Consider the following 26,532-nt stretch of genomic DNA (forward strand, 5'->3'; position numbering starts at 1 on the left):
CCCAGGTCCATCACAGGCCCCCCCATCCTGCAGGTACAGCCCCCCAAATCCCCCATCCCCCAGGTCCATCACAGGCCCCCCCATCCTGCAGGTACAGCCCCCCAAATCCCCCATCCCCCAGGTCCATCACAGGCCCCCCCATCCTGCAGGTACAGCCCCCCAAATCCCCCATCCCCCAGGTCCATCACAGGCCCCCCCATCCTGCAGGTACAGCCCCCCAAATCCCCCATCCCCCAGGTCCATCACAGGCCCCCCATCCTGCAGGTACAGCCCCCCATATCTCCATCCCCCGTCACAGTCCAGCCTCCCCCGCCCCCCCCCTCCCGTGTTCAGCCCCCTCCACAGAAAGCCCAGGATGGGGGGCAGGCTGGGCAGGGGCTCGGTACCTTTCTTGCCCTCCGTGGCCCTCAGCACGGCCAGGTAGAGGTTCTCCTCGGGGCCCTCCAGCTCCGGGCTCCGCAGCCGCTGCCTGGACATGGTCCCCGGGACTCCCCAGCGATCTCCGCCCTGCCCTGCCCTGCCCTGCCCTGCCGCCTGGCCGGTGACTGGAGATGCAGCGCTGAGCAGCTCTCCCCACCCCGGCTCCAGCTCCTCTGCCCCGGGGGGCAGGCCTGCCCCTCCGCTCCCCAGACTCCTCCCCCAGAGAGCGGCTGGCTCCCCGCCCTTGCCCGCCGCCGGAGAGAGTCAGGAAACCTCCGAGCCCACAGCCACCGGCCTCCTGCTCGTAACCCTTTCCTGCCCGCAGCCAGCCTGCCCTGCCGCAGCCGGGCGCGGGGTCAGAGGGCTGCACCCGGGAGCAGGGGGGCCAGGCTGGACTCTCCCCCAGGAGGGGATCTGGGCCCTGGTGCCCATTCGGGTGCCCCCGACGGGACAGCTGCCCCAGGCCCAGGGATCTCCCGCTGTCATGGGGGGCATGGCTCCAGTGCCCCACAGCCCTTGGGGAGACTCCCCCTGGGAGGCTGGGCGGTGGGCACAGGAGAATACACCTCCCCGCCCTGTGCCGCTCCCCCTCGGCTTCAGCCCACCTCAGCCAGGCCTGGGGGGACAAGGCTCAGCACAGGCCAGAGAGACCCCAGGAGCCCCACGGTGCCCCCGGGACAGGGCCAGCTGCAGAAAGCCCGGAGCCGCCATGGGGAAGGGAGAGGGCCAGCACCCCTCCCCCAGCCCTGTGCACGGCGCGGGGGAGGAGCTGCAGAGGGAACCCCAGCCGCTCCCCAGGGTATAAGGCGCTCCGCACAGGAAGCTGGCAGCTGGGTGCAGCATGGACCTTGCACGCACCCCCAGGGCAAGGGGGCTGCGACACATGGCTGCACCCTGACTCATGCAGCCTCAGGGACACGCCCTGCTCCTAGCACAGCGCCCTCCGGGGACAGAGCCAGAAGCTCTCCCCAGCCCCGTGGGCGCAAGGAGCCAACGGAGCTCAGCCGAGGGCCTGCCTGGGGCCAGGGGCCACGTCCCACACGCCCCTGGCCCCCCAGAACAGCCCCTCCCCCCTGGGCAGGGCTGAGTGCACCGGGGACACCCAGGCCTCCGGCACACTGGCTTCGCTAGCCCCAGAACAGCCCCGCCTGGGGACAGAGGCAGCCCCCTGCTCGCTGGCCAGCCCCCCGCGAAGGTCAGGGCCAGAGGGAAGGGCCCCACTAGTGGCCAGGCCAGGAGCTGACAGGGCCTCCCCATCCTGTTTGCTGCCTGGGTGTGCCCCGCTCAGAAATCCCAGCCTGGCCCCGCTGCTGCCGGAGCATTTCCCCAGCTGCAGGCTAGGGCTGGGGGTCAGAGCCCCCCGGCAGGGCCCTGCAGGGGCCGGGGCTGCCCTGGGACAAGCCTGGACCAGCGCTGGCTCCGAGCAGCCCCGGGCGAGGCAGCGGGGCAAAGGCAGGGAAAGCGGAGGTGCTATATCCAGCTGCCCCCCTCGCTTCCCAGCCCGGGCTCCCCCCAGCCGCCGCCCCCTCGGTTTCCAAGGAGCAGAGCTGGGCCGGGGCCAGCGCGGGGAGGAATGTGCCCGACAACGGTTTCTAAACCACAAGTATTTTCCAGCCACTGACACATATGGAGCAATGAGCTGCCGGGGCCCGGCTGACGCCAACGCACGTCACAGAGCTGGGCGCTCGCACATAAGCTGCCGCAGCCCACCCAGCCAAGACAGTCACTCCCCAGCAGGGGGCGCTGTGGGGGCGGGGCAGGGCAGGGCGCTGGCTGGGCGGGGAGCTCCCAGCAGGGGGTGCTGTGGGGGCAGGGCAGGGCGCTGGCTGGGCGGGGAGCTCCCAGCAGGGGGCGCTGTGGGGGCAGGGCAGGGCAGGGCGCTGGCTGGGCGGGGAGCTCCCAGCAGGGGGCGCTGTGGGGGCAGGGCAGGGCGCTGGCTGGGCGGGGAGCTCCCAGCAGGGGGCGCTGTGGGGGCAGGGCAGGGCAGGGCGCTGGCTGGGCGGGGAGCTCCCAGCAGGGGGCGCTGTGGGGGCAGGGCAGGGCGCTGGCTGGGCGGGGAGCTCCCAGCAGGGGGCGCTGTGGGGGCAGGGCAGGGCGCTGGCTGGGCGGGGAGCTCCCAGCAGGGGGCGCTGTGGGGGCAGGGCAGGGCGCTGGCTGGGCGGGGAGCTCCCAGCAGGGGGCGCTGTGGGGGCAGGGCAGGGCGCTGGCTGGGCAGGGAGCTCCCAGCAGGGGGCACTGTGGGGGCAGGGCAGGGCGCTGGCTGGGCGGGGAGCTCCCAGCAGGGGGCGCTGTGGGGGCAGGGCAGGGCGCTGGCTGGGCGGGGAGCTCCCAGCAGGGGGTGCTGTGGGGGCAGGGCAGGGCGCTGGCTCGGCGGGGAGCTCCCAGCAGGGGGCGCTGTGGGGGCAGGGCAGGGCGCTGGCTGGGCGGGGAGCTCCCAGCAGGGGGCGCTGTGGGGAGCGGGGCAGGGCGCTGGCTGGGCGGGGAGCTCCCAGCAGGGGGCGCTGTGGGGGCAGGGCAGGGCAGGGCGCTGGCTGGGCGGGGAGCTCCCAGCAGGGGGTGCTGTGGGGGCAGGGCAGGGCGCTGGCTGGGCGGGGAGCTCCCAGCAGGGGGTGCTGTGGGGGCAGGGCAGGGAGCTCCCAGCAGGGGGCACTGTGGGGAGCGGGGCAGGGCGCTGGCTGGGCGGGGAGCTCCCAGCAGGGGGCACTGTGGGGGCAGGGCAGGGCGCTGGCTGGGCAGGGAGCTCCCAGCAGGGGGCGCTGTGGGGGCAGGGCAGGGCGCTGGCTGGGCAGGGAGCTCCCAGCAGGGGGCGCTGTGGGGGCAGGGCAGGGCGCTGGCTGGGCGGGGAGCTCCCAGCAGGGGGCGCTGTGGGGGCAGGGCAGGGCAGGGCGCTGGCTGGGCGGGGAGCTCCCAGCAGGGGGCGCTGTGGGGGCAGGGCAGGGCGCTGGCTGGGCGGGGAGCTCCCAGCAGGGGGCGCTGTGGGGGCAGGGCAGGGCAGGGCGCTGGCTGGGCGGGGAGCTCCCAGCAGGGGGCGCTGTGGGGAGCGGGGCAGGGCGCTGGCTGGGCGGGGAGCTCCCAGCAGGGGGCGCTGTGGGGAGCGGGGCAGGGCGCTGGCTGGGCGGGGAGCTCCCAGCAGGGGGCGCTGTGGGGAGCGGGGCAGGGCGCTGGCTGGGCGGGGAGCTCCCAGCAGGGGGCGCTGTGGGGGCAGGGCAGGGCAGGGCGCTGGCTGGGTGGGGAGCTCCCAGCAGGGGCGCTGTGGGGGCAGGGCAGGGCGCTGGCTGGGCGGGGAGCTCCCAGCAGGGGGTGCTGTGGGGGCAGGGCGGGGAGCTCCCAGCAGGGGGCGCTGTGGGGGCAGGGCAGGGCGCTGGCTGGGCGGGGAGCTCCCAGCAGGGGGCGCTGTGGGGAGCGGGGCAGGGCGCTGGCTGGGCGGGGAGCTCCCAGCAGGGGGCGCTGTGGGGAGCGGGGCAGGGCGCTGGCTGGGCGGGGAGCTCCCAGCAGGGGGCGCTGTGGGGAGCGGGGCAGGGCGCTGGCTGGGCGGGGAGCTCCCAGCAGGGGGCGCTGTGGGGGCAGGGCAGGGCGCTGGCTGGGCGGGGAGCTCCCAGCAGGGGGCGCTGTGGGGGCAGGGCAGGGCAGGGCGCTGGCTGGGCGGGGAGCTCCCAGCAGGGGGCGCTGTGGGGAGCGGGGCAGGGCGCTGGCTGGGCGGGGAGCTCCCAGCAGGGGGCGCTGTGGGGAGCGGGGCAGGGCGCTGGCTGGGCGGGGAGCTCCCAGCAGGGGGCGCTGTGGGGAGCGGGGCAGGGCGCTGGCTGGGCGGGGAGCTCCCAGCAGGGGGCGCTGTGGGGAGCGGGGCAGGGCGCTGGCTGGGCGGGGAGCTCCCAGCAGGGGGTGCTGTGGGGTCGGCGTAGCGGTGGCTGCATTTGCTCCTGTCTCTCCCTGTTGCTGCGTCTGGCCCTCTGTGTAACTGGCAGGGGCAGGGCAGGCCCCAAGGGCTGCCCCCCTCAGACCCCAGGGCGCCCCGCCGTCAGCCGGGCAGGGTGCAGCACCGGTCTGGCCCAGCCACAGCCTGAGACAGCTCAGCCGCCCACCCACCAGCCCAGGCCTAGGAGACTAAGGGGGTTACAGAGTCTAAGGCCAGGGGGGATCTGCTGATCACTGAGCACCCCTCATCTCGCCAGAGCCCCCCTCTCTGCCCCCCAACTCTAGTACACACACCCCCTTCAGCCCCCCACACACCCACACCGCGGAGCCAGAGCAGAGCCCCCAGGCTGGATTCACAGACTCCAAGTGGCCGAATCACAATCTCGGCTCCGGCCCATTCAAGTCTCCCAGCCCCCACACTGCCCGTGACCCCCTGCAGCCTTTGCTGGCTCCCCGATGCTGGCACATCGGGCAGCCGGTCTCAATGTCAGGTCCTGCCCGCCACCTCTCCCGCGATGGCGCCCCCGCCCACAAGGCCAACCCCCATTTCTCACACCTTCCAACAAGCTCCTTTGGGTTCTCCCAGGCTGCCCCTCATGCCAGGAAAGCGCCTGCCGGACACATCTGCAAAAGGCCCTCGCTGTCCCCCTTCGGCCCCCAACAGCCCTCTGCACCAGGCCCGGCGCAGCTTGACCCAGACGAGGGAGCTGGGGTGCTCCTGCTGCCCCTGGCTCACCCCATGCCTGTACAGTGCCTGGCACAGAGGGTCCTGCCCCGAGGAGGTCTCTGCCCCCATCACAGGAGCTGGCCAGGCCCCTGCGAACCCTGGATCCGGCCGCGAGGGGGGAATTTCTAGGGCACCCCCTGCTGGATCCCACGTGAATCGCACAGCATGGGCCCAGCCCTGCGCCCAGAGCCTCTGGGAAGGTCGGGAGAACTCGCACTGCAGCCGGCCGTGAGGGCAGAGTCCAGGCTGCCCAGGGCTGCAGCAAACCAGACTGAGAACCACCGAGAGCCGGGCACCTACCCGGGGGTGGGGTCTGAGCCTACTGCTTCTATGTCAACCCAGCACCTGGCCCGGCAGCCACCCCCCTGCAGTCGAGTCACAGGCCCCCACACTGCCTGCTACAGCCAGCCACCCCCTGCTACGGCCAGCCAGCCCGCAGACCCATCACCCCTGCTACAGCCGGACACCCCTTGCTCCAGCTACAGAGCCCTGCAGATCAGACACCCTTGCTACACATGGACAGCCCCTGCTACAGCCAGAGAGCCCCTCCTAGAGCCAGAGAGTCCCACAAAAGAATCACCCCCACTACAGCCAGATAGGCCTGCAGACCAGTCACCCCCGCTACAGCCAGACACCCCTTGTTACAGCCACAGAGCCCTGAAGACCAGTCACCCCCCGCTACAGCCAGACACCCCTTGTTACAGCCGCAGAGCCCTGAAGACCAGTCACCCCATGTGACGAAGTGGGACTGTTCTTAATGTTTCCTCTGAATAGTGGGGGGGTGCCTCAGTTTCCCCTAGGCAGTTCTTAAGTATCTAGGGGGTGGAGTAAGGGTGTATGATCACTGCAGAGCCCTAGAGGGCAGGTGTGTGCAGGAGTCTGGACACAGAGAATGGCCGACACCCTGTTTCCTGGCAACTGATGGCCTGGGCCCTTCCCCTCTGCAAGGTGAGAGCTGAAGGGTTGGAGAACAAAGGAATCAGGTGACCACCTGGCCCGGGAAAGGAACAAAGCCCAGAGGAGGAGGGGCTGGAGGGGGTTTTCAGTTTGGGGCTGGCTGGGACATGGAGTGAAGTGCAGACGTGGTTGTCTGGCTCACTGCCCCCCAGAATGGAACCAGCTGAGGGGTCCTGTTCTCTGCACCTGCAAGCTCTGTTTTAGACCATGTTCCTGTCGTCTAATAAACCTTCTGTTTTACTGGCTGGCTGAGAGTCACGTCTGACTGCGAAGTTGGGGTGCAGGACCCTCTGGCCCCCCCAGGACCCCGCCTGAGCGGACTCGCTGGGGGAAAGCGCACGGAGGGGCAGAGGAGGCTGAATGCTCCGAGGTCAGACCCAGGAAGCCGGGTGAGCTGTGTGTCCTGAAGACAGGCTGCTCACAGCAAGGCGACTGCCCCAGAGTCCTGACTGGCTTCATGGGGAGCAGTTCCAGAGCATCGGCCAGACACCCCTTGTTACAGCCGCAGAGCCCTGAAGACCAGTCACCCCCGCTACAGCCAGACACCCCCACTACAGCCTGAGAGACCCACAAACCAATCACTCCCCTGTGTCCCGCCAGCCCCAGAACTGCAGGCTTCCCAGTGCCGTGCAGCTTGAGGGACCAGCAGCGTCCCATCACTGCCAGTCTGCTCAACGCCAGCCGGGGGGGGGGGAGGGGTGCCCTGAGCTTCACCGCCACGGGCCCCCAGCTGGACGCACCTGCCTGCCACTCCCCTCCCTCGCCTGTGGCCACCCAGCCCGGGTCGCCCGGGGCGAGGCCCGTGCAGGGGGCCGGGGTGTTGCCATGCACGGCTCACGGCTCTGCACCCAGCCCTGCACGGCACTGCTCCCCAGCAGCGCAGAACGGGGCGAGGCAGGCAGGGCAGTAGGAGAACTGGGGTCACCCACCGGGCGCCTGCCCCAGACGGCTGGGGAGCAGGGCCCATTTGGGGCAGTGCTCTGGGGCTGGCAGCTTTGCTAGAGGGGCTGGGGAAGCACAAGCCCGTCTCAGCTCCAGGGGGGGACCCCGTCCTCTGCCAGCAGACAAGGGCTGCCCCAGCCGGGCTCCCCAAGGCCTCAGGGGTCCATGGGGGGATGGGCCACCAAGGTGTGCGTGTGATCCCTCCTGCACCTGTCCCTGCAGGGGGAGGGGCTGCCCCGCCTCCCAGGGAGCTGGGGGGGGGCGGGGAGCTGCACATTGCTCAATCGCTTGGCTCAAGGGTCACTGCTACCCTGGCAGGCCCCGCCCACTGCCCGACAGGAGGAGGCGGGGCGAGGGCAAGCCCCGCCCCCAAACCATTAACCCGTCGCTGCCCTGAAAGCGGGATCGGCTGAGCTCAGGCAGAACAAACACACCCGGGGCAGCCGAGTCTAGTGGCAGGAGTGAGGGCCTGGGGTGCCCTTGTACCCCTCCCTCACTACCTCGTCACTGCACCCAGCACTGCACCCATCGCCACACCCCCCACCCTGTCACTGCACCCCCCGGACACTGCACCCATCACTGCAACCAACCCCCCCCCACACACTGCACCCGTCAATGCACCCCCCACCCTGTCGCTGCACCCCCACCCTGTCACTGCACCCCCCGGGCACTGCACCCGTCACTGCAACCAACCCCCCCCACACACACTGCACCCATCGCTGCACCCCCACCCTGTCGCTGCACCCGTCACTGCAACCAACCCCCCACACACACTGCACCTAACACTGCACCCTCCCGGACACTGCATCCGTCACTGCAACCAACCCCCCCCCACACACACACTGCACCCATCGCCGCACCCCCCACCCTGTCGCTGCACCCTCCCGGACACTGCATCCGTCACTGCAACCCCCCCCCCGCACCCAGCACTGCACTCCCCCCCATCACCCGGACCCTGCACCCCCCGCCCCCCGGCCGGACCCACCGACGCAGCAGAGCCGCCGGCTCAGGTCGCTCCTCCGCTCCGGCTCCGAGCGGCCGCTCAGCAGCCCCTCGGCGCCCCGCAGCACCGCCCGCTTGTAGGCGAAGTAGGCGGCCACGGAGGGCGCGGGGTCCGGGCTGCCGGCCATGCCGCTGCGCTGCCTCCTCGGCCCGGCCCGGCCCGGCTGGGACAGGAGCCGCCCAGCCCAGCCCAGCCCCGCCCCGCCCCGAGCGGCCGGGGCCCCGCCAGCGCCGAGCCGGCCCCGCCGTGCCCGGGACCGACCCCCCCGGCACCGCCCCGGCCCGCGACCGACCCCCCCAGCTCGGAACCGACCCCCCCCGGCATCCCCCCCGGCCCGGGACCGACCCGCCGGCACCTCCCCGGGCCCGACCCCCCCGGCACCTCCCCGGGCCCGGCATCCCCCCCGGCCCGGGACCGACCCCCCCAGCTCGGAACCGACCCCCCGGCATCCCCCCCGGGCCCGGGACCGACCCCCCGGCATCTCCCCAGGCCCGACCCCCCAGCAACCCCCCCAGCCTGGGACCGACCCCCCACAGCATCCCTCCCAGCCCAGGATTGACCCCCCACAGCCCAGGACCAACCCCCCAGCATCCCCCCAGCCCGGGCCTGAGCCCCCCCCCACCAGCAGCCCATGACAGAGCCCCCATCAGGCCTTCTAGCTTTGCACTGAGCCCCTACCCCCAGGGTCCCCCCCCAGCTCTGGACCCACACCCCCAGCACCCTCAGCCCAGGACCAAGCCACCCTAGCCAAAGCCTGAGCCCCCTCAGCAGCCCCCCCACCCGCACAGCCCGGGACCAAGCCTCCTGCGCAGCCCGCCCTGGGGGAGCAATCCCCAACCACCCCAACATCTGGTGCACAACCCCCCCTCCCCCAGGAAGCGCCCAGGGCAGCCCCCATGGGCCCAGTCTCCCTGGTTCCCCGCATGCCGGGCTCTGGGGAGGCTCTCCCCATTTCCTAGCCCGCATCCAGCTGGCAGGGCCGGGAGGCTGAACTGGCTGCAGGGGCCGAGACCTGTCAGAGCCGTCAAGGACCTGCAGGCTGCGGCCGCGTGCGTGGGGAGCCCAGGGTGCAGAGCAGTGGCCCCGGCCTGAGGCCAGCCGCACAGGACCCGCGCCAGGGCCCAGCGCAGAGGGGAGCCCTCCGCACGTTCCTTGTTGGCTCCCTTTCCCGTTACCTCATCAGAGGAGAGCCCATGGCTCCGAAGACAGGGCCAGAGCCGCCCGGGACTCCCCCTGCGCCAGAGCTCACAGGACAGCTGTGACAACAGCCCCTGGCCGCCAGCCACAGCACGGCCAGCTCCCAGCAAGGCCCCGGGACGGCCGCAGCCCCAGGCCTGGCCATGCCGGGGGTTGAACCCGGGGCCTGTGGCAGGGGAACTGACACGACCCCCCTGCAGAGGCGGCCCCGGCTCGCCTGGGGTGGGGCCCGCGCCACGCTGGGAGGCTGCACCTTTCCCTGCTAGAACCGTGCCCGCACCACCAGATTGGCACCCTCCCCAGAACTGCTCTGAGGGGCAGCGCCGCCCCGGAGCAAACGGCCACAGCAGGGGATCCCCTCCTGCCCCGGAGCACCCAGCACCGCACGTCCTGGGCCAAGCATGGGGCTCCTGGCAAGAGCGGGGCCCTGCCTGACCAAATGCCCACTAGCGGTCAGTCTTCCCTTGCAGCCCCAGGCGCTGTTCAGAGCAGCGGAGAGCTTGCTGTCTGCCCCACGGCCCTGCATGGGGCCAGGCAGCCCCCTAGCAGCAGGGCAGTGAGTACAGCCGCATGCCATTGGGACAGCCACAGGCCCACCCTTGCAAACGTTTTCAGGGCCACGCTTGGCCCGCCCAAGGCAATCACAATGCACCTTGGTGGGTCACTGCTATGCCCCCTCCAGAGGGGCAGTGGGTCACCAAGACCTGCCAACCTGCAGAGCATCTCCAGGGCCGGGGGCGGGCTAGAGAGAACAGCGCAGGCAAGCCAGCCCCCCAGGGCAGCGCAGGGGATGCGCTGGGTGGGACCCGTGGGAGGCTGCAGCTGGAGCAGCGCTGAGTCCAGGAGCCCCTGTCCTGCAGTGGGGAGGGAACATCCTCGAGGCTGGCTCACTCAGAGCCTTTGGCAGTTTCCCCGGGTGCCTGGGGCCCTCATCACCACAACTTAGCACAGAGAACAGCTGCCAGCTGCTAGCCAAGGGAGCAACGTGCCTGGGTTCTGTTCCTAGCCCTGGGAGTGGGGTGTAGGTGTTGGGGGGGCAGGACTCCTGGGTTCTATTCCCAGCTCTGCATGTGACCTGGGCCCAGCCCCGTCCCATCTGTGGAGCGGAGATAAGGCAGGAGCTCCGGGTGGGCTGGGCTGCGGTTCTTACCGCTTGTGGGAGGCAGGAAAGGGACGGCTCTGGATCTTACAGGCTGCAGTGTCCTATGGGGGGGTTGTTCCTTTTACATGCCTCAGCCAGTCTATCCCTTGGTGGAGCAGGGGAAGGGAGCCCCAGGGCCTCAGCCCCCAGCTGGCAAAGGGCCTTGAGCACACGCTAAAACCAACAGGCACCCTGGCCCACAGCCTCTCCCGACCGGGATGCCCCAGGCTTTCCCCGGGGCAGCAGGAGACACTGCCCAGAGTCGCTCCCCTGCAGAGCCGTTCCCAGGGAGCGGGGGCAGCTGAGCGGAGGTCCCTTGCTCCCCGCTCAGCACAGGGGCTGTTTCTCTTGGCAGGACCTGCCAGCCCAGGCCCAAACCGCAGCCTTTGCCATTTCCTTTCCTTTCCTCGCAGCTGATGAGTCACTTGGCAAGAACAGCCCCAGCCAGCTCCCCCTTCCCAGCCCCAGCCACGGGAGGGCTAGTGGAAAAGCTGACAGGGGAGGGAGAGGGGTTCCCAAGAGTCCCATGGGGCCCTCCCCGCCCACAACGGCCACTCCTTCCTCCGTTGTCGCATGCGGCTCCAGCCAGCCTTAGAGACGGGAGCAGAGCCCAAACAAACAACAGCCGCAGCGCGCTGTTAGCTATGGCATTTCCCTCCCCCACCCATCAACAAACCCTCCAGCCTTCTGCCCCCCGCCACCTCATCAACACATCCTCCCCACCACTCCCACGGGCACAATTCGTCTGCGGAACTCCCTGCCGCAGTGCACCAGCGAGGTGGGGAGCGTAGCAGGCCTCAGCAAAGAATAGACAGTTCTATGGTGAATGAGCCTCAGCGACGGGACTGACAGAGATCCCCCCCGCAGGGCATGGGCCAGCCACTGCCAGTGCACGACGCTGCCCATGGGCCAGGTGTCCCAGGACTGCCCGCTGTGGGGAGCCCTGCATCCTCCCCTGACGCAGCCAATGCTGGTGCTGTCGGACATAGGGCTCGATGGGGCTGAGGGCTGCTCCGGCTACCCTTCCCCCTCCACACTCCCCAGCCGTGGGCAGACGGAGAGGGGCCCTCAGGGCACAGCATTCTGGCCTGTGCCGAAGTGAGCAGGAGGCTCCAGGTGTGGGCAGCGCATTGATGGAGCCCCTGCCCCAGGCCGGCGGCACGAGCCCTGGGGCCAGACGACAGCAGCGCCTGGGAATTAGGCTACTGCACAGCTCCCCCCAGGACAGCCCCCTGGCGCCAAGCCCAGCCCTTTCTGGTCAGCTATGTCCAGGCAGGCGGGGACCGGGGCCACGCCCAGCCGCCACTGGGGCGAGCTGGGGCACCCCTGGAGCTGCCCCTGCTGCTGGGCATGGGGCTTAGTGGCCAGAGGCGCCAAGGAGACTCGAACACAGCGCCAGGAGCAGCTCAGGCACTGTGGGGCGGGCAGAGCTCCTGAGCCACAGCCCCCAGCCCTGCGCCCCACGGCAGGGAGGGCGGGCTACAGACACCGTGCCCAGGGCTGGTATTTGGTATCCAGGACAAACAGCCTCCCCCCATGGGATGCAAACAGACGCTGGTGCTAAAAATACCCCCACGTGGGGTGGGGCTCTGCAGACGTCGCAGGGCAGCTCCCCAATGGCTCCAGGGACATATACTGCAAGAGGCTGGGCTCACCCCACCCAGCCCCCCATGCTCCCAGACACACCCAGGCTGTGGCAGCTGGTGGGGTGTGGGGGGGTGATTAACCCTGACTGAGCCAGGCAGGAGCCCAGGCAGTGTCGGGAGCAGGGCTGAGCAGAGAACCCAGGAGTCCTGAGCGCAGACCAGGATGCCTGAGAGGAGGCCGTCACAGGCCAAGGCTGGAGGCCCAGCCCCTTCTGCTGTGGGGTCTGTCCCAGGCGGCCTGCAGTCCCCATGAGGGCCGGGGGCGGGGGGCACAGACATGAGCCCCGTCCCGCTCCAGGACTCTGCCAAAGCCCCTCTGAGATGACAGGCCCTGGCAGGTGCGACCTTGGCCTGGAGGGTGGAGCGAGATGCCCTCTGAGCAGGCGTGGCCCTGTGCCCGGGACGTCGGCCCCTGTTCTGCCCGGGAACAGGCCCCCGCCCGCCGTCACGGTGCCCGGGGGGATTCCTGGGGAGGCAGAGCCCCTAGTGGTGCTGCCGGGGGACGGATCCCTCACCCCACTCCCCCCGCCAGCGCAGCGGCAGCTGCCCCCCCCCAGCCCCCCTGTGCAAGGGGGCAGCACCAGCCTGTGGTTTCCTGAGCGCTGGTGCGTGGGCCCTCAGAGCGGCTGCTGCCATGGCAACGTGGGCCAGCGCCCGCCACCAGATGAGGCAGCGTGACATCCCGGAACGCCCTGCACGGATTCCACGGAAACCGCAGCCAGCGCCCTGGAAACGGCGGGGGGGGGGGGGGGATCCGGCACCAGCTAGTTCCCTTGCTGGCTAATGCAGCCCCCCAGGGCCGCCAGCAGGCACCCGGGGCAGGGCACGCGCCACCACAGGGCGGCTCAGCACTCGCGGCAGCCCAAGGTGCCTGGCTCCGGGGCTGCATCCTGCCCCCATCCCCAGTGCCTGCAACCATTCAGAGGGAGAACTATGGGGCGGGGCGGGGGCCCACTCTAAGAGCACAAGGGCTCAGCTACAGGGAAGGGAAGCCAGGAACCCTCAGCTCCCGTCCAGCGTCGTCCCCCCAAGCTACCCCCGAGGGACCCACTGCCCAGGGGGTCTGGAGGAAGAGGGGGCGCAATGGGGATCCCACCATTTCTGCCAGGAGGAAGCAGGCTCCAGCCTCTAGGGTGGTGTTTGTACGACTCACAGCGACCCCGCCCAGTCCCAGCTCTGCCCAGTGTACTGTAAACACCAGGACACTGGCACAAAGGTGCAGGGGAAAAAGGGAGACGCCATGGGGGGGCAGCCCTAGAGTAACCAGGGGGGCTTGGCAGGATGGCCCCCCATCCTGGAGCTGCCAGGGCAGTGGACAGAAAAGACAATAGCTGCAGGGGGGAGGGGAACTGTTCTGAGAACCAGCATCAGTTTCACATAAAAATAACCTCGGCAGTGCAGCCCTCCTGCCAGCCTCAACAGCTGGGACTTGGGAACCCGCGCGGCAGCTGGAGACGCCAGGGGCTGCTTGTGAACACCTACACCCCACGCCCTCCCGCAGGCAGGCCGGAGCCAGGGAGCTGCAGCTCACAGGGTCCCCAGAGAGAGTCCCCAGAGCCTGCAGCCCGTCCCCCAGCCAGCCTCACCCTGAGCGCCCTGCCAGCAAGCCACCCCCCCGCATCTCCTCCCCTATTGACACAGCTGCCCCAGAAATGCAGCCCTCAACCCTGTCTGTCACCAAAGGCCTCCAGCGCCCAGCCCTGCAGCAAGTGGGCCCTGGGCAGCCGCCAAAGCCAGCCCAGCAATGAGGGGGCAGCGAGGCAGGCCAGCCCGACACCAGTCCAGCAGTGCCCAGCCCCACAGACATCCAGCCGGGGAAGCACCTGCCAACAAGACCCCCAAGCTCAGCCGGACACCCTGCCTGGTCCCCCCTCTGGGCAGCATCCCCCTGCTCGCCCGCACCCCACAGGCTCAGCTGAAGGGAGAACTCCCCAGGGAGTCCCCCCTTCTGAGTGGAGGAGGCAGAGCCACTCTAGGGACTCAAAGGCCTCTTGCTGCCTTTGAGCCGGAGCCACCTGATCCCCAGCTCACCCAGGCCGAAACGGGCCCTGGACAGGGCCCAGAGCGATGGGGGGAGGAGGAGGAGGACAGGGCCCAGAGCGATGGGGGGGAGGAGGAGGAGGACAGGGCCCAGAGCAATGGGGGGGAGGAGGACAGGGCCCAGAGCGATGGGGGGGAGGAGGACAGGGCCCAGAGCGATGGGGGGGAGGAGGAGGAGGACAGGGCCCAGAGCGATGGGGGGGAGGAGGAGGAGGACAGGGCCCAGAGCGATGGGGGGGACGAGGAGGAGGACAGGGCCCAGAGCGATGGGGGGGACGAGGAGGAGGACAGGGCCCAGAGCGATGGGGGGAGTCCTGGGCCCAGCCACCCCCATCACATCACACACTCTGTACACCCAGCAGCTGCCACGGAGTGACCTCTGGGGAGGACAGCAGGCAGGGCAGAGCCCCAGACCCCCGGCCCTGAGCACAGCCCCCCGGCCCTTGGCTTGGCCCTGAGCACAGCACCCTGCCCCGGCCCTGGGCTTGGCCCTGAGCACAGACCATGTTCCCTCCCCCCGCAGAAAAGCCCTGGCATTTAAGAGCTCCGTGGGAAAGCCCGTCTGGCTGGGGCAGCGGGACCGGGCGTGCGGACCGGGGGTCTCCAAGGTGATGCCGCAGATCCCGAGCCAGCTGCTCCCCACCCGGTTTACTCCCAAAGCCCAACAACGCCAGGACAACGGTCCCCAGCCGGCTCCCAGCTTAGCACCAGCCTCTCCCGGGACCACAGCATCCCTGGGGCTCTGCAGCCTCTTCCCTTCCTGGGGTGCCCTGCACTGCCCTGGCACCAGCTCCCCGCACGCCCAGCCAGCACCGCCGCCTGCGCCCCAGCCCCACGCTGCCAGTGGCACAGATCCAGACAGGGCCGGTCCGCCGCCCGCACCCCAGGAGGAGTCAGCACCGGGGCTGCCTCTGCCCGCTCAGCCTGGCACCACACAGCTGCGGAGAAGCCTTTCGAAATGACATCCCAGCCCTCGCAGGGCAAAGGCAAGAGCCCCCGCCGCTCTGGGGAAACTGAGGCCTAGGGAAGGAAATGACCCGCCGTGGTCACAGAACAAGCCGGGACAGAGCCGGGAGAAAACCCAGGAGTCCCGGTCCCAGGGCCCCGACCCACTGCCTCCCCCGGCCCCAGCCGCGAGAGAACCCAGGAGTCCGGCGGTGACGCAGGGGTTAAGCCGGCGCACACGTGCCCGTGTTTGGCGGGGAGGGGGAGGGGGCGGGCGGGGGAAGCGGCCGCCCACAGCCCGGCCCCGCCCGGCCCGGCTCGGCTCGGCCCGGCCGCTCTCACCTGGGGCGCGGCGCCGCCAGCGCCAGGCCAGCAGCAGCGCCAGCCCGTGGGCCCCGGCCACCAGCCAGGGGAAGGGGCCGGCGGGGGCGTCCATGGCCGCGGGGCGAGCTCCGGCTGCGGCTCCCTGCGCCCGCCCGGCCGCCCGCGGACCCTGCCCGGCCTCCTCCCGGCCCGGCCCCCTGCGCCGGCCCGCCCCGCACTGCGGCTCGGCCCGCCCCGCGGCGCCCGGGTCCGCCCCACGGGACCCCCCGCCCGCCTGCCCGCCGGGGGACCCGCTGCCGAGACCCCCAGCGCCGCCCCCGCCCCGGCCAGGGCCCCCCGCCCGCCTGGACCCGCTGCCGAGACCCCCAGCGCCCCCCCCGTCCCGCCAGGACCCTCGCAGAGACCAGCGCCCCCCACGGGACCCCCCGCCCGCCCGCCCCCCTGGACCCGCTGCCGAGACCCCCAGCGCCCCCCCCGTCCCGCCAGGACCCTCGCAGAGACCAGCGCCCCCCACGGGACCCCCCGCCCGCCCGCTCCCCTGGACCCGCTGCCGAGACCCCCAGCGCCCCCCCCGTCCCGCCAGGACCCTCGCAGAGACCAGCGCCCCCCACGGGACCCCCCGCCCGCCCGCTGCCGAGACCCCCAGCGCCCCCCCCCCGTCCCGCCAGGACCCTCACAGAGACCAGCGCCCCCCACGGGACCCCCCGCCGGGGGACCCGCTGCCGAGACCCCCAGCGCCCCCCCCGTCCCGCCAGGACCCTCGCAGAGACCAGCGCCCCCCACGGGACCCCCCGCCCGCCCGCCCCCCTGGACCCGCTGCCGAGACCCCCAGCGCCCCCCCCGTCCCGCCAGGACCCTCGCAGAGACCAGCGCCCCCCACGGGACCCCCCGCCCGCCCGCTCCCCTGGACCCGCTGCCGAGACCCCCAGCGCCCCCCCCGTCCCGCCAGGACCCTCGCAGAGACCAGCGCCCCCCACGGGACCCCCCGCCCGCCCGCTGCCGAGACCCCCAGCGCCCCCCCCCGTCCCGCCAGGACCCTCACAGAGACCAGCGCCCCCCACGGGACCCCCCGCCCGCCGGGGGACCCGCTGCCGAGACCCCCAGCGCCCCCCCCGTCCCGCCAGGACCCTCGCAGAGACCAGCGCCCCCCACGGGACCCCCCGCCCGCCCGCCCGCCGGGGGACCCGCTGCCGAGACCCCCAGCGCCCCCCCCGTCCCGCCAGGACCCTCGCAGAGACCAGCGCCCCCCACGGAACCCCCCGCCCGCCCGCCCCCCTGGACCCGCTGCTGAGACCCCCAGCGCCCCCCCCGTCCCGCCAGGACCCTCGCAGAGACCAGCGCCCCCCACGGGACCCCCCGCCCACCCGCCCGCCCGCCGGGGGACCAGCGCCGCCCCGGCCAGGGCCCCCCGCCCGCCTGAACCCGCTGCCGAGACCCCCAGCGCCCCCCCCCCCGTCCCGCCAGGACCCTCACAGAGACCAGCGCCCCCCACAGGGACCCCTCTGGGGCACCAGCACCCACCCTCCCCAGCCAGAACCCCCTGCCCTAAAGGGAGCCAGCACCCCGCACCCTCCGGTGGGAGCCCCCCACCCCCCCTGGGACCCTCTCTGTGCCCTCATGGGGACCAGGACCCCAGCCTGTCTGGGACCACTCAGCCCGGAGCCCAGCACCCCCTACCCTAACGGGGGACTGCCTCTTACGGGGCACCGAGCCCCCTGCGCCCCACAGCTCACCCCCCATGGGCCCATCCCCTTCACTGCGCACGCTGGCCCACACCAGACCCAGCTGAACCGGCCCCCCAGCCCCGGACGGTGCAGGGCCCTGCCAGAGCTAGGAACAAAGATTGCACCCCCCCGCCTCGCCACCAGCACCAGCTCCCCCCAGGGGCAGGTATGGGCACCCTGCTGCCCCTCCGCCAGCCCCAGCTGCCCCACGGCTCAGCACCCATCACTCACAGCAGGCATCAGCAGGGGGCTTTTTATGGTGGAAATAGCCCAGCCGGCGCCTAGGAGCCGGGCACACGCGTGGGCAAGGCACTGGGCCCCTACCTGGCACGATCTTCATGGGGGGGCAGCGTCTCCACGGCCCGGGACGGGGCAGAGGGGGCAGGAGCCGGCCGCACAGAGCCCACACGCAGCCTGCAGAGCCCCCGCTGCGGTGCCCATGGGGAACGGGAGGGAGCAGCCGGGATATAAATATCTCCGCACAACCTGTCATGCCTCCCGAGTTAGAACATGACATGGCAGGCTGGAGGAGGGGCCGGCTGCAGCCCCCCGGAGCCCCCTGGCTGGAGATCTCCCGCCCCGCAGGCCCAGGCTGCGCCGCCCATGAGATGGGAAACGGGGGCTCTGCCAGGGCCTGCAGCAGGCCTGCCCCACCTAGGCCCCTCCCTGGGGGTCTGTCCCACCCTGGGGGTCTGTCCTACCGCACAGGTAGCCCCTTGGCACAGGGCTCTGGGTCCTGTCTAAAGTGCCCTCCCCACGGCGGGTACTCAACACCGGCGTCGCACCCCCTTCCCAGTGCTGCCAGCCCCACACGGCACGGGCGGGTCCCGGCCAGGCCTGCAGTCCGGGTCGCTGGGGTTGGAGTGTAAGTGCTAGGGGCGGGCAGGGCAGAACCCCAGGGGAAGGCCGACCTTGCAGGGTTCACCGCTTTGTTACCTCCCCACAGCAAACAGCCCCAAGGCCCCAGGCCTAGCGCTCGAGCGGGGGAGCGGCTAGCCTCTGGGCAGGTGAGGGGGCGGTGGGGATCTCGGGAGGATGCTGGCCCAGCAGGTGCAAGGCCAATGCCTGCCCAGTCCAGGCACGGGGATGGCAGCTCTAGGGCTCATCCCACAGCAGCATCTCCCTGGCGGGCCATCCTGCCTGACCCCACCCTGGGGCACTCATCAGCGCATGGCGTCAGCAGATGCCTCCACCCCTGCAGAGCCCTGAGCCCACCCACACCCTCCGGGGCCACGGCCACGGCCCCAGGCACGGCTCAGCCGATCCCAGCGGCTGCGCTCCGGCCAGGGGCCCGACAGCTCGGAGCAGCGCCTGCTTTGACCTTCCTTCCCGCGAGGCTCGGCCAAGACAGGACCTCTGACCCCCTCCTGGTACCTCGCCTGCTGCCCCTCAGGCCCAGCCGCCACTGGGTGACCAGAGCCACCTGGATGGGCAGGCCCCCCAGGAACACACCGGCCTCCAGCTGGGGGACCCAGCACACGCAGGGGCAGGGCATTAACTGCTGTGCCCGCCCAACGTCACACCGCCGCCCAGTGCCACCCGCGGCCCCTGCCCCCCAGCCGCTGGGCTCGGACCCCGCAGGGCCCCCCCCCAGCCGGCTGCGCCATGGGCTCAAGGCATGACGCCGCCACAGCCCCCCTCTGAGCCCTTCTCCCTGCGGAAACGGCGCTCGACGCCACCTGCCTCCTGCACAGGGGCTGGACGCGCAGGGCCAGGCGGGGGCGCTGCCAGCAAGCCCTGCACCAGGCGACCGGAGCAGGGGCAGGACCCCAATGCCCTAGAGTCCAATCCAGCTGAGCACCAAACTCCAGCCCAGGGTTTCACTGCAACTGACTCACCAGAGGACAAGAGAAGAACCGGAACTGGATCCCTCGGTCCTTGGAACAGGCTCTGGGAAGAGCCTCAAGTTGCAGAGCCAGATCCTGACAGTCAGAGTCACAGGGTCAGGGCTGCTGCAGAGCCTGAGCTGGGGGGAGGAGGTGGGGGGGTGCTGCCCCACCCCCGCCCCCTGCCCATCCCGGGTCAGAGCAATTCCTCCCACCCAGCCCAAAGCCACAGGGAGGTCAGGCCCATCACTGGGAGCCCAGCCAGACGGGGGAAGGGGGGGCAGGGGGGCCAGGGCCCATCACCATTCACAGCCCCCCACCAGGCACTTGTACTGTGCCACTCGGCAGCAGGGGCTCTGCCAGCCCCACTCCCTTCACATCTGGGCCCCCCACGGGGCGCAGGGCTGTGGCATCCGCCCACCCCAGCCCCAGCACTTTGCAAGGCGGGGGGGGGAGGGGTCTGCTGGGACAGGCAGGGAGAGACCAACGCAGCCAGGATGAGCTTGGACTGAGGCCCAAGGGGCGTAGGCTGGGGGTGCGGCAGGGCCCCCTCTCCCCAGGCTCCTACCTTGGCCCTGCTGGATGAGGTCTTCCATGAAATACCTGCCATCCTCCCAGTCCATGGCTCTGGCTGCGACCAGGCAGACCCCGGAGCAGCTGCTCGGGCTCCCGCTCAGCTCGGAAACGGGAGCAGCTCCTCACACACCCTCCTGCCAGAGCAAGTCCCAGCAGCGCCAGGAGCTCAGCGCCTGTCTCGCAGGATGCACCAGGGGCTCGGCCTCCCCTCCTCTTCCTCTTGCCAAAGCCTGGCAGCCGGGAGCCCACCCCGCAGTCTCCCGCCCCAGCCTTCCAAATTTACTCCAGCTGCTGCGAGAGGAGCGGCCAGGATTCCTGTGGCAACCGGCAATTCAGACCCTCTGCTCCGGCCCAGCCGCCTGAGGAACGCGGGCTCCGGGCCGCAGGGGGCTTTCCACATGCCCAGCACCGGCGCCTGTGTGGGGCTGGGGGGCCTCGGCCTGCTGCGGCTCCAGCCAGGGCAGCGCGTGGGAATTACAGCACCTGGAGCAACCCGCTGAGGACCCAGCTCCTACGGGCCCCGGGGCAGCTGGGCACAGCGGGCGCTCACCCCCCCAGCGCTGGGCAGAGGTGTTGAGGGCTGGAGCTGGTCGTTTGGCCCCCTTCCAGCAGACTCCACCCTGGGGCAGCGCCTGTCCGAGCTGTCCTGGAGCACTCAGTGCCAAGCCTGGCGCTTTGCCCTCTCCTCACCTGACCCCGGAGCCCTCTGGCCCTGGACCCACCCCGGGGATCTCAGCAAGGAGCAGACCCTGGGGCCCTGGCTCTCGCGCTGAACCCCCTCCTCTCTATGAAAACAGGGCTGGAGGGTCCCAGACGCCGGAGACCCCCTCCCACACCTGCAAAAGGCCGGGCTATGGGAGAGCATGAAGGAGCCCCCTGCCCTGCGTGGCCCCCGGAGAAGGCCAGCTCTTGCCCCGCTTTCACCCCTCCCCCTGCGGGTAGAGACCCAGCTGCCCTCCCCATGGCAACCTTCCGACCCAGCGCGCCCGCCTGCACAGTGCCAGGCTAACAGCACAGCCATAAGCAAGCTGGGGGTGGGCACAGCCATGGGGGGGCAGGGCCATGGGTCAGCATTGAGGGCCGTGGACAGAGCCGTGGGGTGAGGGGTGGAGCCCAGGGCTGTGGGGCGGAGCCCAGGGCTGTGGGGCAGGACAGAGAGCTGGGGGCGAGAGGTGGAGCCCTGGGCCATGGGCAGAGCCGTGGGGCGGAGCCCAGGCCTGTGGGGCAGGACAGCGCATGGGGGGGGTGACTCAGCCCCGCCTGGGGAGCGGCTTAGCATGGCAGGGAAGACGCCTGCGCCGGCAGCTGTTGGACAATGAGCCCATTGTCCCTGCAGAGCAGCTGCGGGCAGGGCGGGGCGCTACCTGCCAGAGCCGGGGCAGGGCCGGGTGGGGAGCAGCAGGCCCAGCTGACCCACCCAGCCCCCCCCCCCCCCCCCCCCGGACATGGGGGCCAGGCTGGCCTGGCAGGGAGCCGGGAGCCCAAGGCCACAGCCCAGGAGCTGCGGCTGACTCAGGCCCCAGGAACAGGCCAGCGCCGCGCGTTTCCTGGTGGAAACTTGGAGCCGAGGTGCTCGGCCAGCAGCAAGGCTGAGTCACCCCACATGCAGCAGGGCCGGGGCCTCGGGGAGGGCAAGAGGGGGATGGGGCAGCAGGACACCAGCCCCCTCCTCCAGCGACCTGCTGCCACGTCTCCACGGGTCCCCCTGGGCTCCGCAGCGTGGCCAGGGGATCGCGGGCGGGCACGGAGCAGAGCAGCAGGTGGCTGGGAGCAGGCTGAAGGGGGTGGGGGGCGACTGCGAAGGGACCTGGGATCACCCCCCCCACACACACACACACACACCCCCACCCCTTCGGGCACAGGGCCATAGCCCAGCCCCTCCCGCCGCACAGGCTGTCCGGCCATCGGGGCCCGTCCAGAGAGCTGGGGGCCTGCCCTGGGCCCCGCATCGGACGTGGGCTCTGGTCTCCAGCGCCCGAAGCGACCACACCAGCCTGGTCAGGGTGCCGCAGGCGAGGCTCCGGCGGGCAGGGACGAGCCCCAGGTGGTGCAAACGTGCCGCTCACCCCCCTGGCTGCAGCCCCCGGCTGGCGGATGCCCACCCTGAGAAGCGAACACCCTTCTCCTGCCCCTTCTCCGTCCCCTGAAGGCCCTTGTCCCCCATGGCCTCTGCCCCCTCCCCTCCCACCGCAGGAGCCAGGGGAGGGGGGTGGGGTGCAGCTAGCCCACACAACGGGCCCTAAACAGGGAGGGCAGCCTGCCCCATGCGCCCACAGGGCAGAGCCAGGGGCAGGTGCTGGCTGGGTGGGGCGGGAGCCCCAGCATGAGGACGGGCAGGACTAGCAGGCACCGGCCAGCACTGACCCTGCCCCCGGAGCAGCACCCTCGCTGGCTGGTCAGATGCCTGTGCCCCCCCCTGCAGACCGGCTGTGGCATTAGCCCACCAGCCCAGACAGGCTGCACACCTGGCAAGCCACCGGCCCCAGCCCATCCCCCAGCCACTCCGCACAGGCTCCTGGCTTGGGACCCCTACCCGGCGTGAGCCTGGCCCCCCCCAGTTCTGTGCCACCCACGGGCCGAGGGTGCAGTCTCAGGGAGCAGTCCCTGGGCAGGGACCCACTGCTGGGATGGGCACAACTCACAGCCCATGCTGCGTGACCCCACGCTGCCCAAACGCCTGACGGGACGGAGGGCCCCGCACCCAGAGCGCCAGCAGGCTCCCCCACCCCCCGTGCAGCCCAGGTGGGCTGCGTGCGGCCATCCCCCAGCCCTGCAGGGCCTGCGGCAGGCCGGACAAAGCCTCTGACCCACAACCGCCATGGGACCTGGGCCTGGCAGCATCCCCAGGGGTCTCTCCAAACGCTGCCTGCAGCGGGCCCCACAGGCGGAGAGTCGGGGTCCCTCTCCCTGGGGCTGCCTCTGACCTCGGCAGCAGACCGCAACAGCCGGAGGACGACGGGGAGACGATGGCCAAGGACAGCACGGGGCCCTGCACCTGTTGGCAAGCCAGGCCCGACTGGGGGGGCTGGGCGCGTGGGAGGCCTGCCTGCTGTCCATCGGGGCAAGCCAGAGCTCCCGTCTCGCACGGACTGGCTGGGAAAGGGTTAAGGGCAGCCCCGGGTCTGGCCAAGGCAGGCACCATGCCCACTGCTCTGCCAAGCCCCGCCCCCCCCGGCATTCAGACACCCCACAGGCCCCAGCGGAGGGTGACCCCCCCTCCCCAGGAGAGGCCACGGCCATGCCCCCTCCCACCCAGCATCACTGGCTCGAACAAAGCCGGCTCCAGCTGCCGGCTCCCCCCACCCGAATGAATGAACACAGCTGCCCCGGCCGCCCAGCACTGCTCCCTCTGGGGGGCAGGACCCGGCCCCACACGCCCCCCTCCCCCCCCAGAGCACGCTGCCCCCTCCGGCAAGGGGCGGGTCGCTAACCTGGGGCAGGGCTGGGTCCCGGGGCCGGCCTGGACACTCCCCCCGCCGAGGCGGCCTCCACGTGCTGCTCCCGGGTCTCCTCTCTCCTGCGGTACGCCTGGCGCGAGCCCCCGCCCTCCTCACCGTCCGCCTGGCGTTTGGGGGGGCAGCTGGCCAGGCCCGGCACCGTCTGCACCCGAGCGGCCGTGTCCGGGGGGCGCCGGGCGGCCATGTCCGGGGGGCGCCGGGTGCGCTGCAAGGAGGCGGGCACGATCTCGGGCGGCAGGTGCAGGTACCGGCGCAGGTGGCCGACGCCCTCGTCGGTCAGGTACCAGTAACAGTGGCGCCAGGCGAAGGTCTCGCGCACCAGGCCCCGCGACCGGAGCGAGCCCATGGCCCGCGTCACCTGCAGGTGGGTGACGCCGGGCAGCTGCGGGTGGAAGCTCTGCGGCCGCTTGTCCTTCTTGGCCACCATCACGCCCTCGCGGAAGAGCAGCTCGTAGATGGCCTGCAGCCGCTCCAGCGGCATCAGCATCCCTGCCACCATGGCGGGCGGGGCGCGGCGAGGGGCACGGCGCGGGGCGCGGGGCACGGCGTGGGGCGGGCAGCCCTCTCGGCAGAGGCAGCCGGAGCAGCCTCCCTCCCGGCCTGGCTCAGACCGAGCAGCCGGAGCAGCCGGAGCGCGCTGGCGAGTGACAGCAGCTCCACCCCCGCTCAGGCACGGGGGGGCATGCCCGCTCACTCCCTGGCCGTGACACACACGCGGATATGGGCATGGGGGGGGCGCGGACCCAGCAGCCCCTCCCGGGCACCACACGCCCTCCTGACCACAGGGCGGGGGGAGGGGGGAGAAGAGAAGGGAAGAGAGGAAGCCACCAGATTTGCCGGCTCTGCTCTGGCCAGGAGTTTCATCATAGTTTCCCCTCCAGTTTCCCACAAGTGGGGCGGGGTGAGGGGAGCGTGGGGCTGGGGGAGAGGGGGCGGGCAGGCACCCAGCGCTTTGCTTTCCACTGCACACAACTGCAAAGGCGAACGGGTCAGACGGGTCCGGCTGGGAACGTGGGGATCCGGCCAGGGGCCGAGCCTGGGCACAAGGGCATGGGGCCAGCCGGGCTGGACGTGAGAGGCCAGGCTGCATTTCCATGCCCAGGGCAGCCTGCCTGGTTCTGGGCCCCATGGGCTCCAGCCGGCTGGCCCCAGCCCTGCCCCCCAGCAGGCACATCCCAGTCATTCCTGGCCCCCTGCCCGGGAGGCCAGGGAAGGAGGGCGTTGGCCGGCTTTAACCATTTCCATGCCAGCCCGTTTCGTGTGGGAGAGGAGTTGCTCTCTTGGGCTGACAGGCCAGGAAACAGCACCTGGGCTGTGGGGCCCAGACTGACCAAGTCCCCCAGCCAGTGCTCACAGCACCCCACTAGCCACGCAGCCCCCTGGAGGAGTCACCACTGCACTGAGGGGAAACTGAGGCACCGGGCAGGGACAGGACCTGCCCAGCAGCACACAGCAGGCCAGAGCCAGAAACAGAAACCTGGTGCCCAGCCCCTGCTCTAGCTGCTAGGCCCCGCTCCCCGCCTGCAGCCGAGCACACACCCGGCCGCCCTGGAGCAAAGGGGGCAAAGCGCCCCAAGCCCGGCTCAGCACCCTGGGAAGACACCTCGCGAGCAGCCAGCCGGTCACCGGGGTGGTTACGTGGCCCAGCCCTAGAGCCAGCACCCAGGGCCTCCTGCCCCACAAGGCAAAGGTTCTGCACCCCCATCTCCCCGGCCTCGCCCAGTCTATGCATGGGGGACACGGGAAGCGCCAAGCTCTGCACAGAGCAGCTCGGACGCCCCTTTGTGGAGGCCCCACTTGCAGCACCAGACCCCCTCCCGCTGCAATGCTGGGCCGGACCCCATGGCGGGGGGGTGGGGAGGGAAGAGGTCAGCTGCCAGGGCCCCAGCCCTCCCGGGACACCATTCCGGGACCAGCCCCTGACGGAGAGCACTGCCCCCCACCCCCAGGCTCCAGCCCCATCAGCCGGGCAGCCGAGACACAGGGTCTACACCGGTCCTGGCCGCACAGAGCGGAGGAGTCGCCTACCCCCCCAGACCCAGTAACTGCCCCCCCAGACAACTGGTCACACCGATCCCCCACACCTACTCCTACAGACCCAGTAACCGCCCCCCCCAGAGAGCTGGTCACACCGATCCCCCCCACCTACCCCCCCAGACCCAGTAACTGCCCCCCCAGACAACTGGTCACACCGATCCCCCACACCTACTCCTACAGACCCAGTAACCGCCCCCCCCAGAGAGCTGGTCACACCGATCCCCCCCACCTACCCCCCCAGACCCAGTAACTGCCCCCCCAGACAACTGGTCACACCGATCCCCCACACCTACTCCTACAGACCCAGTAACCGCCCCCCCCAGAGAGCTGGTCACACCGATCCCCCCCACCTACCCCCCCAGACCCAGTAACTGCCCCCCCAGACAACTGGTCACACCGATCCCCCACACCTACTCCTACAGACCCAGTAACCGCCCCCCCCAGAGAGCTGGTCACACCGATCCCCCCCACCTACCCCCCCAGACCCAGTAACTGCCCCCCCAGACAACTGGTCACACCGATCCCCCACACCTACTCCTACAGACCCAGTAACCGCCCCCCCCAGAGAGCTGGTCACACCGATCCCCCCCACCTACTCCTACAGACCCAGTAACTCCCCCCCCCCCCGCAACAGCTGGTCACACCGATCCCCCCCACCTACCCCCACAGACCCAGTAACCTCCGCCCCCGACAGCTGCTCACACCGATCCCCCCCACCTACCCCCACAGACCCAGTAACCGCCCCCCCCCAACAGCTGGTCACACCGATCCCCCCCACCTACCCCCACAGACCCAGTAACCCCCCCCGACAGCTGTACACACCGATCCCCCCCACCTACTCCCACAGACCCAGTAACCTCCGCCCCCGACAGCTGGTCACACCGATCCCCCCCACCTACCCCCCGGACCCAGTAACCTCCGCCCCCCCCAACAGCTGGTCACACCGATCCCCCCACCTACCCCCCGGACCCAGTAACCTCCGCCCCCCCCAGACAACTGGTCACACCGATCCCCCCCACCTACTCCTACAGACCCAGTAACCACCCCCCCCCAGACAGCTGGTCACACCGATCCCCCCCACCTACCCCCACAGACCCAGTAACCGCCCCCCCCAACAGCTGGTCACACCGATCCCCCCCACCTACCCCCACAGACCCAGTAACCTCCGCCCCCGACAGCTGGTCACACCGATCCCCCCACCTACCCCCACAGACCCAGTAACCGCCCCCCCCGACAGCTGGTCACACCGATCCCCCCCACCTACTCCTACAGACCCAGTAACCACCCCCCCCAACAGCTGGTCACACCGATCCCCCCCACCTACTCCTACAGACCCAGTAACCTCCGCCCCCGACAGCTGGTCACACCGATCCCCCCACACCTACCCCCACAGACCCAGTAACCTCCGCCCCCCCCAACAGCTAGTCACACCGATCCCCCCCACCTACTCCTACAGACCCAGTAACCGCCCCCCCGACAGCTGGTCACACCGATCCCCCCCACCTACTCCTACAGACCCAGTAACCTCCGCCCCCCCCTCAACAGCTGGTCACACATATCCCCCCCACCTACCCCCCCAGACCCAGTAACCGCCCCCCCCCGACAGCTGGTCACACCGATCCCCCCCACCTACCCCCCCAGACCCAGTAACCCCCCC

At 71.1% G+C, this 26,532-nt stretch overlaps 1 protein-coding gene across 26 annotated transcripts in view; it reads right to left on the reverse strand.

The window, feature by feature from the left end:
* PLEC (plectin) overlaps positions 1 to 26,532 on the reverse strand; it is a 165,845-nt gene that overhangs the window by 63,480 nt on the left and 75,833 nt on the right. For 4 of the 26 annotated variants that reach the window (XM_075124833.1, XM_075124830.1, XM_075124832.1 and 1 more), the window contains exon 1: positions 22,812 to 23,352. The exons of 13 other annotated variants lie outside the window; for them this stretch is intronic. In XM_075124833.1, coding sequence (XP_074980934.1) covers positions 22,812 to 23,337 — 526 coding nt within the window. In that variant the 5' untranslated portion in view covers positions 23,338 to 23,352. Of the gene's footprint in view, positions 1 to 386; positions 493 to 7,943; positions 8,126 to 15,272; positions 15,382 to 17,302; positions 17,409 to 19,372; positions 19,443 to 22,811; positions 23,353 to 26,532 lie in introns of those variants that run through there. 9 more of the 26 variants (XM_048836988.2, XM_048836986.2, XM_048836983.2 and 6 more) reach the window with 5 other exon arrangements.

This window comes from Caretta caretta, chromosome 2 (assembly GCF_965140235.1).
Source record: "Caretta caretta isolate rCarCar2 chromosome 2, rCarCar1.hap1, whole genome shotgun sequence".
NCBI lineage: Eukaryota > Metazoa > Chordata > Testudines > Cheloniidae > Caretta > Caretta caretta.